Raw genomic sequence first — 15960 nt, forward strand, 5'->3', positions numbered from 1 at the left:
CTAATTAAAAAGCTGCACGGTGCTGGAGTTGGAAAAGTTTTGCGGGCAAGCATTTCGCTCTATGCAGCTTCAGTACCCTCAGAATTACAGCTGTGTGTGTGTGTATGTGTGTGTGTGTGTGTGTTCGTGGGATTATGCGTTCTGCACTGCAGGCCTTGTGCATCAAGCCTATAGCATTTCCCTGCAACCCGATTTTTAATGAGTTCTACAATTAGCAGAATTCAACAACCAGAAACACCAAATAAACCCAGAAATGTTCCCCCCATGCCCCCTCCCACACCCCCCCCCCACCCCATCACCCCCCCATCACCCCCTTATCCTGTGTCGGAGCCGACTCTGTGCATCCAACGCTCAGAAGATGGAGTGAAGGCCACAGTGGTGTTTCAGGCCTGAGTAAACGAGCAGAATGGAGGGTGAGCGGTGTAGGAGGGGCCTCCATTACCCACACACAGGCAAGATGAAGGGGGAAAAATGGGGCATGTTAGAGAGAGAAAGAGAAGGGGAGTGAGGGAGAGCGGGAGGGAGGGAGAGAGAAAGAGAGAGAGAGATGACAGAGATTAAAGCAGAGGAATATTGCTTCGCCCCCTGAGCTGTGAAATGCTACACACACGGACGACTGCTAGTGGAGAATCGCACACAGCGGTCAGCCACCACGCTAACGCCCCACCAATTTGACACATTAAATCAGAAATAGTGGTTAGCCGTTGGCCAACTCATCGTTCTTTCTACGCAGTAAATCAGGCATAACAGTAATTGCACATCTAACACCCCTCAGATTACGTTACACACAATAAAATTACACATAGCTGCAAGAATGACATATTTACATTAACTACGTTACTGCTGAAGACCCTTTACAACTGCCTAATGTGAAATAAATGAGGAAAATGTAGACCACCTTTTGACCAAACAGCTCCAGCCACTACAGTTGCTGTGTGTTTGTATGTGTGTGTGCGCGCGCGCGCGTGTGTATGACTGTCGTCAGATGCTCTTAGTTTTCCTGACGTATTTCTGGAGGATTAACTGGAAACCTTCTGCCTGAACAAATGGATGTGTAGCCCTCTGTGAATGCTTTCAAATTAGACTTCACACACTCACTCTGAGAGTGTGTGTGCGCGCATGTAGGCTGCTTAATGCACTTTCGGGCCAGCGGTATAACAACGGTGGGGAGGGAAGATGAGGTTTCCTTTTTTTCCCCATTCAGCATCTCTCACGCACGCGCGCATGCACACCTGAACGAAGACAAAAAAAGTTCCCGTAACACAAAAAGAGAGAAAGCTGAAAGTTTGTTCACACATAAACCAGGGAAATATTGGTATTACTAAGTGTACAAGAAAAGATTTTTAGCATTTTTATGTTAGAGCAGAAATCTAGCACTGTCTGTTTGAAAAAGGGATACAGTTATTCAGAATAATATACAGTTGAGGGAGTGTGTGCATGCATCACGCTGAGTGTATACAGACGTGTGTATGTGCACATACACATGTCCTAAAGGGGTTTGGAGGATCCCCGTTAGTGTGGAATTGTGTGTGGCTAACGCGTTTGTGTGGTCAATCTATGAATGTGTATACACATAGATGTGATGTGCTGCATATGTTAGCATGGACGAGTGTGCGCGCTTTAAAGGTTTTTTTTTAATGTAAATGTGTGAGTGTGAATGAATGTGCCTGCATGAGTATATATATATGAGTGCAAGTGTGTGCACGAATGTGTACACATGTATGAGTGTGCGCGCATGTATGAGTGTATGAGGATGTTTGCATGAGTGTGTTTGTGTGTGTGTGTGTGCTTACATGAGCATGAGTCCACCTGACTGTATGAGCCTATATGAGTATCTGTGTATGCATGTGTGCCTGAGGGTCTGTATGAGGTATATGTGCATGAGTGTTTGAGTGAGTATGCCTGTGTGTGTCTGTGCATGCATGCGGGTGTTTGCATGAAGAATGTGAGAATGTGCGTGTGTGCGCCTGAGTGTGTTTGCGTTGGTGAGTATACCAGAGTGTGTGTATGAGTGTATGTGGTTGAGCACGCATGTACATGAGTGAATGTGCACGTGAGTGCGCCCTCATATGTGCAAACGCACATAAATGTGTGTGCATGTTTGTCTAAGTGCAGGAACATGCGAGTGTGCAAGTACGTAGGTGCAAGTGTACCTGTGAGAGAGCACAAGTGTGTATGTGTGTGTGAGAATGTATGCATGAATATCTCGATAGGAATCAAATATCCCCACAAGAACAAGAACATCTTGTGGTCCCCACGGGTACAAAAATTGGTACTTTCATTTTAAAACCTAAAAAAGCCAAATAATTTCCTTCTGGTAACTGAGTTTCAGGTTAGGGTTAGGCGGAAAATTAACTAGCTACAGTAATCACTGTGTCAGTGAAAGATCCCTACAACGATAGTAAAACAAGAGTGTGTGTGTGTGTAAATGAGTGTGTGTAAATGAGTATGTGTGTGTGTGTGTGTGTGTGTGTGTGTGTATACACATGCTATAAAAGCCCGGTGCACCCACCTCCAGCAGCCTGTGACCTTCCTTTGAAGTGTGCCGCAGTAGTGGGGGGGTGTGCGTGGAGGGGGAACTCGGCCATCTTTACTCCTGATCGAGCCTCCGCTATCAGCTGCCGAGCTCTCTCTCTCAGCTGCCGGCGCCTCTCCTCATCCTGCTCCTGCAGTGCGTGCGCGCACGCGCACACACACGCACGGAGGCACACACACACGCACACGCACGCAGGCACACACGCACGGACGCGCGCACGCACACACGCACGGGACCCACACACACAAGCAAACGCGCGCACACAGAAAAGGAGAGAGACAGGGTAGGTTATTGAACAGGTGCCATCTTGAGTAATTGACAGAAATGCCATTTTCGCTGCTCTCTCTCATCAGATCACAGCGACAGAAACCCGTTTACCAGCAAGCATGGAGTCCTGCTGAGTCCTGCTCACACACGAGACAGGGCAGGAGAGGGGGAGGGAGGGAGGAGGGAGAGAGAGAGAGAGAGAGAGAGAGAGAGAGAAGGAAACCACTCAAAGTGCGAAATCTTATTATATTACACATTATCAAACATTATGCGAGTTATGTTGACTTGATTTCCTCTTGAAGAAAAAAAGGGGGTGTGTGTAACACACTACACTCATAGTACATGCATAGTGCATGCATAGTACACGCATGTAAAAATACCTCATCACAATTAAAGCTAAACTCCCTCATTTCATGCATCACATCACTGCACACTAATTAAAGAAAGAAAAAAAAGGCAGGTTAGCACAACCGGCATGTTATCGTATGTTCAGCTGCTCCAGACACATGCACATGCATACGTGCATGCACGCACCCACCATGGCTTGAACAACGTGCTTTGTGTAGTGTGCGCACAACACTGTCCACTTTGTTCATTAGGACAGGGGTGCAATGGTATTAGATTAACGATTACATAATACAGAAGGCATTTTAACAGTAAAAGTGGCATTAGAAAAGTAACACAAAAACTTTGAGGAACCAATAGATCTAACGTATGCCTCTGCTTCGCTCTCCCGCTCGCAACCACACAAACAAGTAAACACACGTTCAGACACACACACACACACACACCCCTCCCACCCAGTCCTCTGACCATTTCGCTGTAATGCTATTTCTTTTTTGCTGACCCTGTCTTTCCTTAATCTCTGTCTATGTCTCCACTAACAGTTTTCCAGTAGAGCAGAACATGCCAGCAGTCGGGCAGTGCTGACCCTTCCCAACACAGGCAGCGCTGCTCTAATTAGCTGCCGTTCACCCATTTCCATCCCAACGGGCTGGTTGGAGCCTCGGCTGTGGAGGACAATGGACTGGTGTACTAATGTTCTTGTGCTATGTAACTTGTTTATGAGACAAACTTGGTAATCAATTAAAGGTTCATATACGTGTGTTTGTGTGTGTCTTGGGGGAGGAGGGTAAAAAGCACATGAAGCCCTTCATTTATCTGTTTATTCTATACGGCTGTGCGAGAGTTCAAATAAGACAAATGACACAGTATGACATCACTACACCTGGAGAAAGCTGGCAGCTTGTGCTAAACACACAGACGCGCTGTGAATCTGTACAGGCCTCCGGTAGCGCACGCAGGCCAACAGGAGGTGGAGGCTTATTGGTGGCTGCGGTGCTGATTCAGCAGGGCCTGATGGGAGCTTTTAATTGGACCATTTTCTCATTAAATGGGAGACCTGGACATTCTCACTACTGTCCACAGACTGCGATGTTTGCCTGCAGCAGCCTCCCGTCAAACTTCCCTCTCCCTCTAATTCTCCCTCCAACTCTCTGCCTCTCCCGGTCTAATGCTCTCTCTTCCAACTTTGCCTTTCTCTCTCCTCCTCCAACTTTCACTCTCCCTCAAACTCTTCCTCTCTCCCTCCCCTTTCTTCAAGTGGCTCTTCTTTAGCTAAACTGGAGCTTGACGTTTCCGGTCTGTACCCTCCAACTGGGCAAAGAACAGAGGAACAGAGACCGAGTCTGGGGCAAAGAAAGAAAGAAAAGGGGAGGGAGCGCATGGGAGATGGGGAGAAAAGACAGATAGAAAGGGACAGAGAAAGAGGGGTCAGGGAGGGAGAGAGCGACGGAGAACGACAGAAAGAGGAAGATGGGAAAAGGCAAGTAAGCACTGCATCTTGGCCTCACTGAGAGGAAAACTCAAAGATGGCAAGCAGAGACGTGACACGGTGCCGCAGCTGGCTGGGAGGCGGGCGCCGGGGCCGGGGGGCCAGCCGCGTCCCGTGGCCCGAGCAGGGGTCCAGGAGCCGGGGCAGGGGGTCGTGACGACTGCCCCCATCTGGCTCGCTGTTCTTTTGGAAGAGGCCTGGAGGCCGGCGGGAGGGAGGGAGCGGACAAGGCTGGGCGAGCCAGGGGAGGAGGCGCTCGGCTGGGCACACAGACAGGCACGGGGCCCTGACGGGGCCGTAGCGGTGCCAGGCAGCCAGCCGCGGTGCCAACCAGCGAACCGAGATGAGATACATTTGTCATGACACAGTGAGTGTATTGGGAGGAGGGAACAGGGAGTGTGGGTGTGTGTACACTTTCTCATACACGCATACGCATACGCGCACACACACAGTGTGAGTTTTGAAGATCTCTATCATGACAGAACAGTGTAGACACGCACCCACACCCAAGGAATCAGGCTCATTCATAAACGTGTACACAAGCACTCAGAGGTCTGGTTTGGAATGCACGTTTGTATCTAAGCAACAATGCCAATTTATGTCCTCAAGCAGGAACATTAAAAACACTTTTCTCTCTTCTGATCGCTCCATCTCCCACTCTTTGTCTGTCCTTGTCCTTCTTCCTCATCCCTTGTTCATTTGCCTTCCTGCCCGCCAGTCTCTCGCTTCATGAGAAGGGAAAGGACAATCAGAGACGGTCTGTCTCCTGGCCGCTCTGCCCGGCTGTAATGAGAAACCTCACCTCCTGGCCTCGAGCTTTTCTACTGCTCTGCCTTACAAATCCAATTATATACTGTAGTGCAGGGGCAGGAGCGAGTGGACAGAGGTAGAGATGGAGAGAGCGAGAAAGGAGGGAGAGGGGTGACGCGGTGATGGAGAGACAGAGATAGGGAGATAGAGAGAGAGGGAAAGAGGAAGAAGAGTGAGAGAGAGAGAGAGAGGGAGACAAGATATTCAGGTGTGTTTCAGTGTGTAATGTGATGTTGAGGTGGCAACTTAAAATGCAACTAAGCAGGTAAGTATTGACTAACAGTGTGCCTCTGCTCACCAGCCTGAGAGGGGGGGGGAGAGAGAGAGAGAGAGAGAGAGAGAGAGAGAGAGAGAGAGAGGGGGGATGACACTAAGTCTTATCAGGGGGCTACAGATGGTGGTTCTGGATCAATACATTTGATAAAGAATTAAGAAGAAAACTGTACATGTTATCAAAGAAGTTGTACACGGCCTAATTATGATTGTGCATGTGCGTGGGGTTGATATGGGGCTGTGCTGAAGTAGAGTGATTAATGGGGGAGATAAGGGGAGAGAAGGCTCACGGGCACACACAGCCCCGCCCAAACACCCATCCCACACCACGCCCTGCTCGGGCGGGGGGGGGGGGGGGGGGGGGGGTTCCACGAGCTGGAATTATTAAAAACATGAAGAGGGGGGGCAGCGATTATGGCAAGAGTTGGGAGTGAGTGCACGGGTGGTCATGAGATTTAACATGTGCCATGTTAACATGATACACATACACACGCACGCAAACTAACGAACAGAGGAAGTGTTTGGTTAGCATAGGCTATGAGTCATCTTCAGCGGTACAGAGTTAGTGAGGGAGTGAATGTGTGTAAGCAAAAGCACAAAAAAGTACTGTACATGAAACAAGCTTATTAAGATCTCCATTTCCTTAAAGCCAGAGGCCAGTGCTCTACAGAGCACACACTCTGAGGTCTGTCTCTATACTGGCAGTGTGTTCTTATTCTCTCTCACACACACACACACACTCACACACACCCACAGGTTTAACAAGAAAACTACAGATCCAACAACTACAAGATGAGATAATTGAACTGCCCATGTAAGAGTTTACACACACACAGCGTTACTGTAAAAACATATAACTCAGCTTTCAACTTCTTAAAATTCACACAAACCCACACAAGTGCATGTGCGCACGTGCAGCCACAGAGGGAAAATCTTCATTCCAGTCCCAGGACCTACTCGAGAATCCAGACCATCCTTCCTCTTGTAACTATACACCTTTGATATCAATTTCAGTGCAGTTCAGCGTCCTAGACTGAATAACCAGTCTGGAATATAAGACGGCAAAAGTTTTTAGTCTGAAGAAACGTTCTGTCTTATCTATGATTATACCAGAATGAACCCTGCACACAAACCCACTTAATGTGTTAATAACCTACAGTTAATATGTACAGTCCATCTTCTACCATTAAACTGCACTGTCTGTAATGTAGCATCACTCTCTCTCTCTCTCTAAAGACAATGCAGCATTACTGAATCTGAGGGATTAAACCACTGTAATTTCACATTAAAATGAACATTCACTCTAGTGTTCTTAAAACTTTCATCCTTCATATTTTATTCATAAGATAGCACTCTAAGTTACAAGTGTGTGTTTGTATGTACATACGCGCAAGAAAGGGTGAGACAGACCGAGAAGGAGCGAGAGCCAGACAGTTGTAACACTGGCAGTAGGAACAGGCCACGCATCGGGGTGAAATCATTCTACCAGCGGGCAGAGCTGCGGTATGACACAGCCCAAGGGAACCAGGGAGGCGACGCTTCAAACATCTGCAAATAATTACTCTTTGTTTTCCTCTCCTCTTCCGTCACCCTTTGTTTATGTTTAATAGCTTTCTTAACAACCTTGTTCTTTCACTTACTAGTGTTACTTGGTTTGGCAAAAATGTAATTTGCAGCCAATCATGCCAATAAGGCCCTGCTAAACTCAACTGAACTGAGAGAGAGAGAGAGAGAGAGAGAGAGAGAGAGAGAGAGAGAGAGACGGACAGACAGAGAGAGAAAGAAAGGAAGAAATGACAGATTGGCAGAATTACATCAAAGATAAAAAACAGGGAGATGCTGAAAGAGGTGTGATGACTTGATCAGAGAATGTGGCTTGATTGGAGAGAGTCTCCATCTGTCTCTTTCTCGCGCGGACACACACAACTTGGCCTAACTCCTTTGATCTCTGCACACCCCCTACCCACTTTCTCTTTCTCCTACACACCCCCACACCCCATCAAGTCCAGCTGAGTGGATAACCAACTCTGTTTCATTAGGCAAAGACTCCCTCAGGAAAAGATTTCAAGTCAAGCAAAGAGGGGGAAAAAGAAAAGTGACAGAGAGAGAAAAAATTAAGACAGGCCACACAAACACAATTACGGGGTGGGGGGGGGGTGGGGGGGGGGTTAGTGCTAAGGCTCACTGCTGCCCCGCTCCAAGGGGGGGAGACACAGGAGAGGCGGAGTCTCTTTGAAGTGAGCGAGTATCCGTCCATGGGTGTCTGATCCTGTACGGTGGCCTAACTAGGTCATTTAGGCACAGACCTGAACCAAAGCAGCAATGAGCTCTGATGATTTCTGATGACCATTTCACTGCGAGTTATACTGTGTATGACTATGTATATGACAAATAAACCAAACTTGAACTTGATGTGAGTCTCCAAATAGGGCAGATCCACATGCACATGCAGATCCACACTCGTTTACAGTGTAATCAAACCCATTCTACATTTGTTATAATCAATACAGTGGATTGATATGTAGTTCTGAAAAAGATGTCGTCAGGAACAAAAGCAAGGTTTAAAACCTTTAGGGGAATGCATGTCTCACTCTCTCACACATATACACACACACACACACACACACACACACACACACACACACACACACACACACACACACACACGCACGCACGCACACGGGGAGGCCAGTGAGTTCAAAGGTTTGTTCTGACAGCAAGGGTCATAGCCATCTCCAAAAAGTCACCTCACCAGAGAGAGAAAGTGATGGGGGGGGGGGGGAACGACTCGTTAAGATGAGTCAAACACAGTCCAATTAAACTAATCATAACGAGCACTGAGCACAAAGACCATCACCTGGAATCTTTTCCACTTCTCTCCCTTTCTGTCTCATTACCCTGGCCAGAGTGGTGTGAAATTACCCCTCTGATCAGCTGCAGGTTCTAAAACCCAGGACCAATCACTACCTGCCCCACCATTTAGCGCAGTATATACAGAAAAACCCATCCATCCATCCATCCATCCGTCCGTCCATCCATTCATCCGCCCACCCACCCACCCACCCACATTAAGGCACTCGACTTGATCATTACTACTTACTCTGTGTGTGTGTGTGTATGGTGTCCATCAGTCTTACCCGCTGCCACCAGGACCAGAACAAATCCATCGTTACTGTAATGCCACACCCACACCTAGCAACCCACACGCTGCATTTGTCCCCGACCTTCTCCTCCGCCCGCTCCTATACGACGCTCCGCCTCATACTTCACTTAACATCACGTGCATGCGCGCGTTCCTCTGCTTTCCGCACGGGTGTGTCTGGAAGGGCCTCCCGTGAGGCGCGATAACGCCTCCCACAGCTCCTCTAATCAAAACAAGGCATCGCGTAATCTAATCTAAATCGCTCCCAGTTATCAGCGTGCCAAACTGTTGTTCTTCCCCTGATCAATGTTTTCTATTAAAAAAGTGAAACCATTCAATATCCCACCACACTAATGCAACTGAGGCTCATTAGTGGCACTGTCCTTGGGTGAGGGACGCACAGCGGAACACCACCTCTCCAGAGCGCCCGGTCTTCCTTTACCGCTAATCTAAGGGACGGCAGACACATTCGCCCCCGGCCAACTCGTAGGGGACGCTGGGTAAATAAAGAGAGGGAGGAGAAAAGGAAAGAGTAGAAAAAAGAGAGGGGGATCCCTGCAACATCTTTGCAAGTAACACCCCGAGTTCATTTTCCAGGCAGACAGGGAGGGATAAGCAAGGTCAGCGCTCGCGTCTGTTATCTGACGTGTGACCTTTAGTCATCTGAATGACTGAGCTTTTACTACACGCTCTAGATGGCTGTCTATGTTTTTGTGTACTGGAAAATCTGAATAGTCATACACTCTGACTGGTTGAAAATCAGCCTAGCTGTGCTGTTATATATTTTCTTTATATTTACTGTCTTTGGGCCAGATTATAAAGTGTTTTAATATGATTATAATCTATTTGCATACGATATTCACCTTTTTCATTTAAACCTCGTGAGGTTTAAAATTCCCTAGCATTTCCTCAGCCTCTTCCCATTTTTTAATGAAATTTAGGGGTAATTTTGATCAGTCCCTGCTATTTGATACCCACATCAAACAGCTGATCAGATCAACTTTTTCCACTTAAAGAATATTGGGAAATTGAGTGCGGCCGTTTCAAGTGCAGAACCTGAGATGATGATGCACGCTTTTATTTAATCTCGCATGGACTACCGCAATGCACGTTTTTCATTACTAAGTAAGACGGGCCTTACTTCAGGCAATTCAGAATACTGCCAGGCTACTTACCGAGTCATACAGATGGTCTCAGATTACCCATATACTCGCATCTCTTCACTGGCTTCCCACAGAGTACAGAATCCAGTTAAAGGCTCTTACTCTTACAGGGCACTGCATGTTTATAGGGCACTCCTGCACGTGTGACTGATCTGCCTCGCCGTCTTAGGTCAAACTAGCTTAATCGACTAGCTGTCCCACATGCCCGGTTAAGAACCTGTAGTGACCGAGCACGTGAGGTTCCCAAACTCTGGAACAATATGCCCGCATTAAAGACGGCTGATTCTGTGAAATTGGCAGCTAGACACAATTGTTCGGACAGGAATACTGTCTTTTTATATTTTTAGAATATATAGTATTTACTGTACATTATCTGTAATTTTAACATATGGTGGTTATTTGAAAGTGTAAACATCTGTGAAAATGGAAATATAAATAAGCTTTACTTATTTATATCTGAGAATAGCATGGTTATTTCACTATTCCAGTATCACTGGATTGACTACCGGTTGCTAAATCGACTACAATGATCACGCTCGCCTGCTTAAGATACTTTTTTTCCTGACAGAACTTCAGATAGTGTAAAACTTGTTTTAATTGGGTTACGGTCAGGCCCTCCTGTCCACAACTTTTCTTTTGTATTGTTGGACATTTTCTCAGGATCATTAAAGAACCAACTATCTATCTATCCATTTTTTTGCCCAGCCTTGATATGGTGACAGTGGGGTAGGTGTGCTGAAGCTCTGGCAGGAACTGGAAAGTGCGTCTGCGTGCCTCTATTCTTGCCACGCAAACTGTTCAGCTGAATGTGGAGCTTTTTTAGGAGAGCACCACTCAGATGCCGTTCCATTGAGACTGCCAACTGAAACATCCGACATCAGTGTGTGTGTGAATCACACATCCAGACAGAATCTAGACTGTCCATAATACTCAATTACAACAAGTGTCAGTTAATACATTGTTGGTGAGAGCAGTGAGGTTATTGACTGCTGCTCGCTGATGTGACGGGTTCGCACAAAGATGACATCACGAGGAGATTAGCTGGGAAGGTTAGTTAAGAAATGATTAGTGTAGTGATGAGGTTCTTTAGCTGGAGGGACGCTTCTCAGTGACATTCCCCTGGTCGCTGCTGCTCCCTTTCCAGCCCAGAAGAAGACGGGAAACCGTCGTGAAACACAGGTGAGCGCCGCAGTGGGAGAAGCTCGTCGGTGTAAATGTGAGCCACTTTGCTCAGCGTTGGCCAGCCAAGGAGCCCCTAGCCACCTAACACCGATATAATGTTATCTGGCCAGCCTAGGACTCAAGTACTAGGTCTGCCAGCTAACTATCTATCCATCTAGCTGGGAGCACTGGGGCCAATAACTTGTGCGTATGTGTAAGTTCACTAAAATTGGGAGGCCATCAAGGAGCACAGACTTAGCAAACTGGAGCCCCAAACTCCAGTGCGGTGTGTAGTTAAGCGATGGAGGTCAGTTAATATATAAAGGGGTCATATATAAAGATGGCTGATTGCAAATATGAATAACAGAACTTGGGGTCAAACCCCAAACCCAGAAAACGACCACTGGAAACCAGAATGGCGCCCAGAACTCATATTGGAGCACAAAACCTTTCCTAGCACTCATCCTTTGAGCTGTGTTCAGAGGGGAAACACTACACAATGAAACTACTGACGGAAACGCTAAACTCAGAGTTTAGTGCTGATGGCATTACTGTTCAGCTATGTCACACTCGCTTATTCACCCGTGCACGCACGCTCACTACAGTACCAATAGCTGGTGACTCACATGGGTGAGGTGCAGAGGGCGGGCATGTGTGGGTGAGCTGGTGTTGGGGGGAGCTCTGTTCCTGGCCTTCAGAGCAGCGTCTCTGCGGGCCTGCTCCAATAGCAGACGAGCTCTCTCCTTCAGCTCCTCCTGCCGCGACTGCACCTTCTGAAGGAGAAAGGAGAGAGGAGAGCCAGTCAATCAAGAACCAGACCAGCCTGTGATTGGCCATCAGGATAACGAACTACTGATACATGAACAGAGTGGAGCCAGATACAGAACAGATTCTGAACACACTACCAGGTCAAAATCTGATGGACCAATAGTGTTACTTACTTATTTACTTATTTATTCATATGAGGTGTCACCTGTGAGGCATGGCTCACCTTCTCCTCATTGGTGCTGGACGACAGGACAGGTGAAACAGTCTAAAAAAACAAAAACCAAAGAAGCAAACAAACAAGCAACAGGTTTAAAAAAAAAAGATTTTAGAATCCATTCAGGATCGTTTATCTCTTCAAAGTTTTGACATGTTGTTACTGCACTGTGAGAGCAGCTGGTTTGGCTGAGGTTTTCGGTAGTTTTCAGCAGTTTGCTGTGATTTGTGGCGAGGCAGCGAATTCTGTCAACCCCATGGAGATAAAGCACCTCTCGCACATGACTGACACACCATCAGCAAGAATAACACAGGTAATCTTGCACAGGGCAAAGCAAACACACACGCGCACACTTACACACAAAGAGTGACACAAGACAAAAAAGTGCAGTCAAAGTGTTGCTACGGCAACATCTATCTCCATCCATCAAACAGAAGGCAAGGATGCCACGTCACAGAATTTAAAACAAAAATTATAACACATCTAAACAGGAGACATTTACACAGCGTGACTGACAGGACAGAAGGGAAACACGTGAGCGTGGCAGTGTTTGGCTGAAGTGTGTGTGTATGTGTGTGTGTGTGTGTGTGCGCGCGTGAGAAAAGTGTGTGTGTATGTGTGTGTGCGTGCGTGTGCAGGACAGAGATAAATAAGGGCAGTGAGAGGCAGAGAGCTGTAGAGATGAGGGCGGGCGCTCGAGCGTGTCGAGCCAGAGGCAGGTGGAATATTGCATCGGCACACGGCCCACGCTGCATAATGACACGTCAGCCTGACTGACGAATGCTGCGCTCCTCTCTGCACAACGGCCAGCAAAAAAAAAAAAAAACCCAATAACACTAAATATTAGGCGGAAATGACAGGAAGAGGGGCAGGCTGGTGATAGGAGCAGCGTGTTAGGGTTTCGTCTTGTAATAGAGGTTTGGAGTGTTTAAAAAAAAGTTTTAAGGTAGGTTCGGTGTGTGCGTTTACCTGAGTATGCGTGTGTGTGCGCATATACTGGCGTGTGTGGATTTCTGTCTGTGTGCAGATTTCTTGCATACGTGTTTTATCGACATGTATCTGATGCTTGTGTCTATGATGGGAATGCGTCTACCCGTGCATGTTTTTGCCTGTGATTGCTAGTTGTGGGTTTTACGTGCATGCACACGTGTTTGTAACTGGTACATCTGTGTGCACCATTTACCTGTGTGTGCCTCACTAATGTGTGGCTAGATGGGCCTGTGTCTACTTGCCTGTATGTATTTAATGCGATATAATACTGTTTATTATAAGAGATTATTTTACTTAAAAGTTTAATGGGCCTGTGTGTGTGTGTGTGTGTGTGTGTGTGTGTGTGTGACATGACTACGTACTTGTGCATGCTGAATGAGAGGGCACTTACCTGTATCTGTGTAATGGCTGTGTCCATGTGATTGGCTGGAGGCAGGCTGTCGGGTGGACTGTCCATCACGGTGTTTCTTGTCTTGCTCACATCTGCCTCCCTGCTGCAGCTGGGCTTCAGTCTATGGAGGCGTGGAGGGGAGGAGCCTGTGCGCAGTGCGGCCGAGGCGCCCTCTGAAGCCCCGCCCCTCGCCTCACCGACCCTCAGCGGCCGCATCTGCTCGCCGCTGTCCGGAGCCCCGCCCTCCTCCTTCCTGCACGCCGCGCCGATGGAGGGGCGTGCCACGTCCGTTGTGTCCACCTTTGGGAGTTTTTTCCGCTCCGGAGTGAAGGGTTGGGTGGAGGAAGAGTTGGGGATGGTCCGGGGAGCCGGCCCGGGGTGCGACTCTGATGCTGTTGCAGGGGAAACGGAGACAGGGCTACAAGTTGGTAAAGATGGGCCCCCTTCTGATAACACCGTCCCCACTGAGTTAACAAAATCACATCCGCCCCTGATGGATGCCCCTTCTGGCTCCGCTTCCTCCTCGTGACCCCCGTTGACGGGTGGTTGCAGTATTTCGTTTCGGTGGAGGTCCTTGTTGAGCTCAGCGTAGAACTTGTCCTGGTCGATGGAGCTATCGGTGTCCGTCTCAAAGTCGCCCACTTTGTACGTGCTGCGGCTGCTGTTGGCCTCGATCTGGACCACGTTGAGCTCCTCCCCGCTGAAGTGCGCACGGATCTGGTACAGGTACGTCATCACTGTCAGTTTGTCCGGGATCGCCAGGAGCACCATGTCTGCAGGCTCCAACAGACGGGAAATACCCAGGCTGGCAAAGCCATCGTACGCCTAGACACACAAGCACGCAATCACACATACATAGAAACAAATACCCTTCAAATCACTTATTTAATCTTGATGTTAAAGTTTTAAGAATAGTAAGGACAGACACACACACACACACACACACACACAGCTCAAAAACCTTTTAATCTGTCATTAACGCAGTGTTTCCTACTGTGGACTGTATCTGAAGGTAGTCAACAAATTTCCCATCAGGCTGTCAAGTGGGCACTGAACACCTGAGCACACCTAAACCAAGCTGTCAAGCGGGTACTGAACACCTGAACCAAGCTGTCAAGCGGGTACTGAACACCTGAGCACACCTGAACCAAGCTGTCAAGCGGGTACTGAACACCTGAGCACACCTGAACCAAGCTGTCAAGCGGGTACTGAACACCTGAGCACACCTGAACCAAGCTGTCAAGCGGGTACTGAACACCTGAGCACACCTGAACCAAGCTGTCAAGCGGGTACTGAACACCTGAGCACACCTGAACCAAGCTGTCAAGCGGGTACTGAACACCTGAGCACACCTGAACCAAGCTGTCAAGCGGGTACTGAACACCTGTTACAGCGGTGTCTGGAGTTGGGACAGACGGTCTGGAGGTCCCTAAAGCCTGGGTTGGGAAACCCTGTATTAAGACACAAGACTGTGAGAAGAGTGGGTATGGAATAAACTATATAATGTAGGATAAGGGTACATGGAGTGTGTGCCATATGGTGAAGTGTAGGGGAGAGGGCCAAAGCCACAGAGGAAGGGTACAAGGGGCAAACAAAGTGTGTAGGGTTTGGTGAAGCAGAGGGTGTAGAGCGGAGGGCACAGCCGCGCTCAGGCATGACTAGATTTGGAATTAGACAAGCAGGGATCGGTGGGCGGCGGCAGGTGGAGACAGGTAATGTCAAGGATGGTTCTCCCCGATAAGGGCTCGATATGAAGAAACACTAAACTAATCCCTCCTCAGTCTTATCATACACACACATCTCTCTCCATGCCTCACTTTCTCGCTCTCTCCATACATACACACACACACTGCTCCTTTCTCTCATCCATCTCTCTCTCTCTCTCTCTCTCTCTCTCTGTCTATCAAGTGTAATTGCACTGATTTGTCCTGATGTGAAATACAGGCAGATAATCAAATAGCTTAAAAAACTCATTCCTGAGAGACAGACAGAGAGAATGAAGGTGAGAAGTATAGGTAAACCAAAAGACATTATCAGAAAAGAAAATTACTTTCGTCTAATTCATGAGTTTGGGAGGACACGCCTTTAAATTGCTTGTCTTTTGATAGCACTTTCCCCTGCTTCCACTTGTTATCGGGCTGTGTATCAGTGCGGGCCTCCTGCTGCAGGTAATTCCAGGTTGGGGCTGAGAGTCACCCTTTGTCTCCACGATTCCCATCAGCTGCCCTTATCGGGCTTCCCTCTCTAGTGGCGTGAGGAAGGAAAGGCTGGGCCCAACAACAACAACAACAACAACAACAAAAAAAAAAAAAAGCTTGCTCTCAATTTACAATTAATTACTACTTTCTTTTTCTGAGTTCCTCTTTGGCTTGATTTGTTTTGTTCTCTCCGCTGGGCCAGCAGGAACAATG

The 15960-nt window shown here is 47.8% G+C and overlaps 1 protein-coding gene across 6 annotated transcripts in view; it reads right to left on the reverse strand.

Annotated features, from left to right (window-relative positions):
• The window catches only part of ehbp1 (EH domain binding protein 1), a 118822-nt gene that overhangs the window by 38017 nt on the left and 64845 nt on the right, over window positions 1-15960 (reverse strand). For all 6 annotated transcript variants that reach the window (XM_081722280.1, XM_027017819.3, XM_027017818.3 and 3 more), the window contains 4 exons: window positions 13550-14374; window positions 12178-12219; window positions 11813-11959; window positions 2513-2666 (listed from right to left, as the gene is read on the reverse strand). In XM_081722280.1, coding sequence (XP_081578406.1) covers window positions 2513-2666; window positions 11813-11959; window positions 12178-12219; window positions 13550-14374 — 1168 coding nt within the window. The remainder of the gene's footprint in view (window positions 1-2512; window positions 2667-11812; window positions 11960-12177; window positions 12220-13549; window positions 14375-15960) is intronic.

This window comes from Electrophorus electricus, chromosome 10 (assembly GCF_041902795.1).
Source record: "Electrophorus electricus isolate QZ-2024a chromosome 10, ASM4190279v1, whole genome shotgun sequence".
Lineage (NCBI taxonomy): Eukaryota > Metazoa > Chordata > Actinopteri > Gymnotiformes > Gymnotidae > Electrophorus > Electrophorus electricus.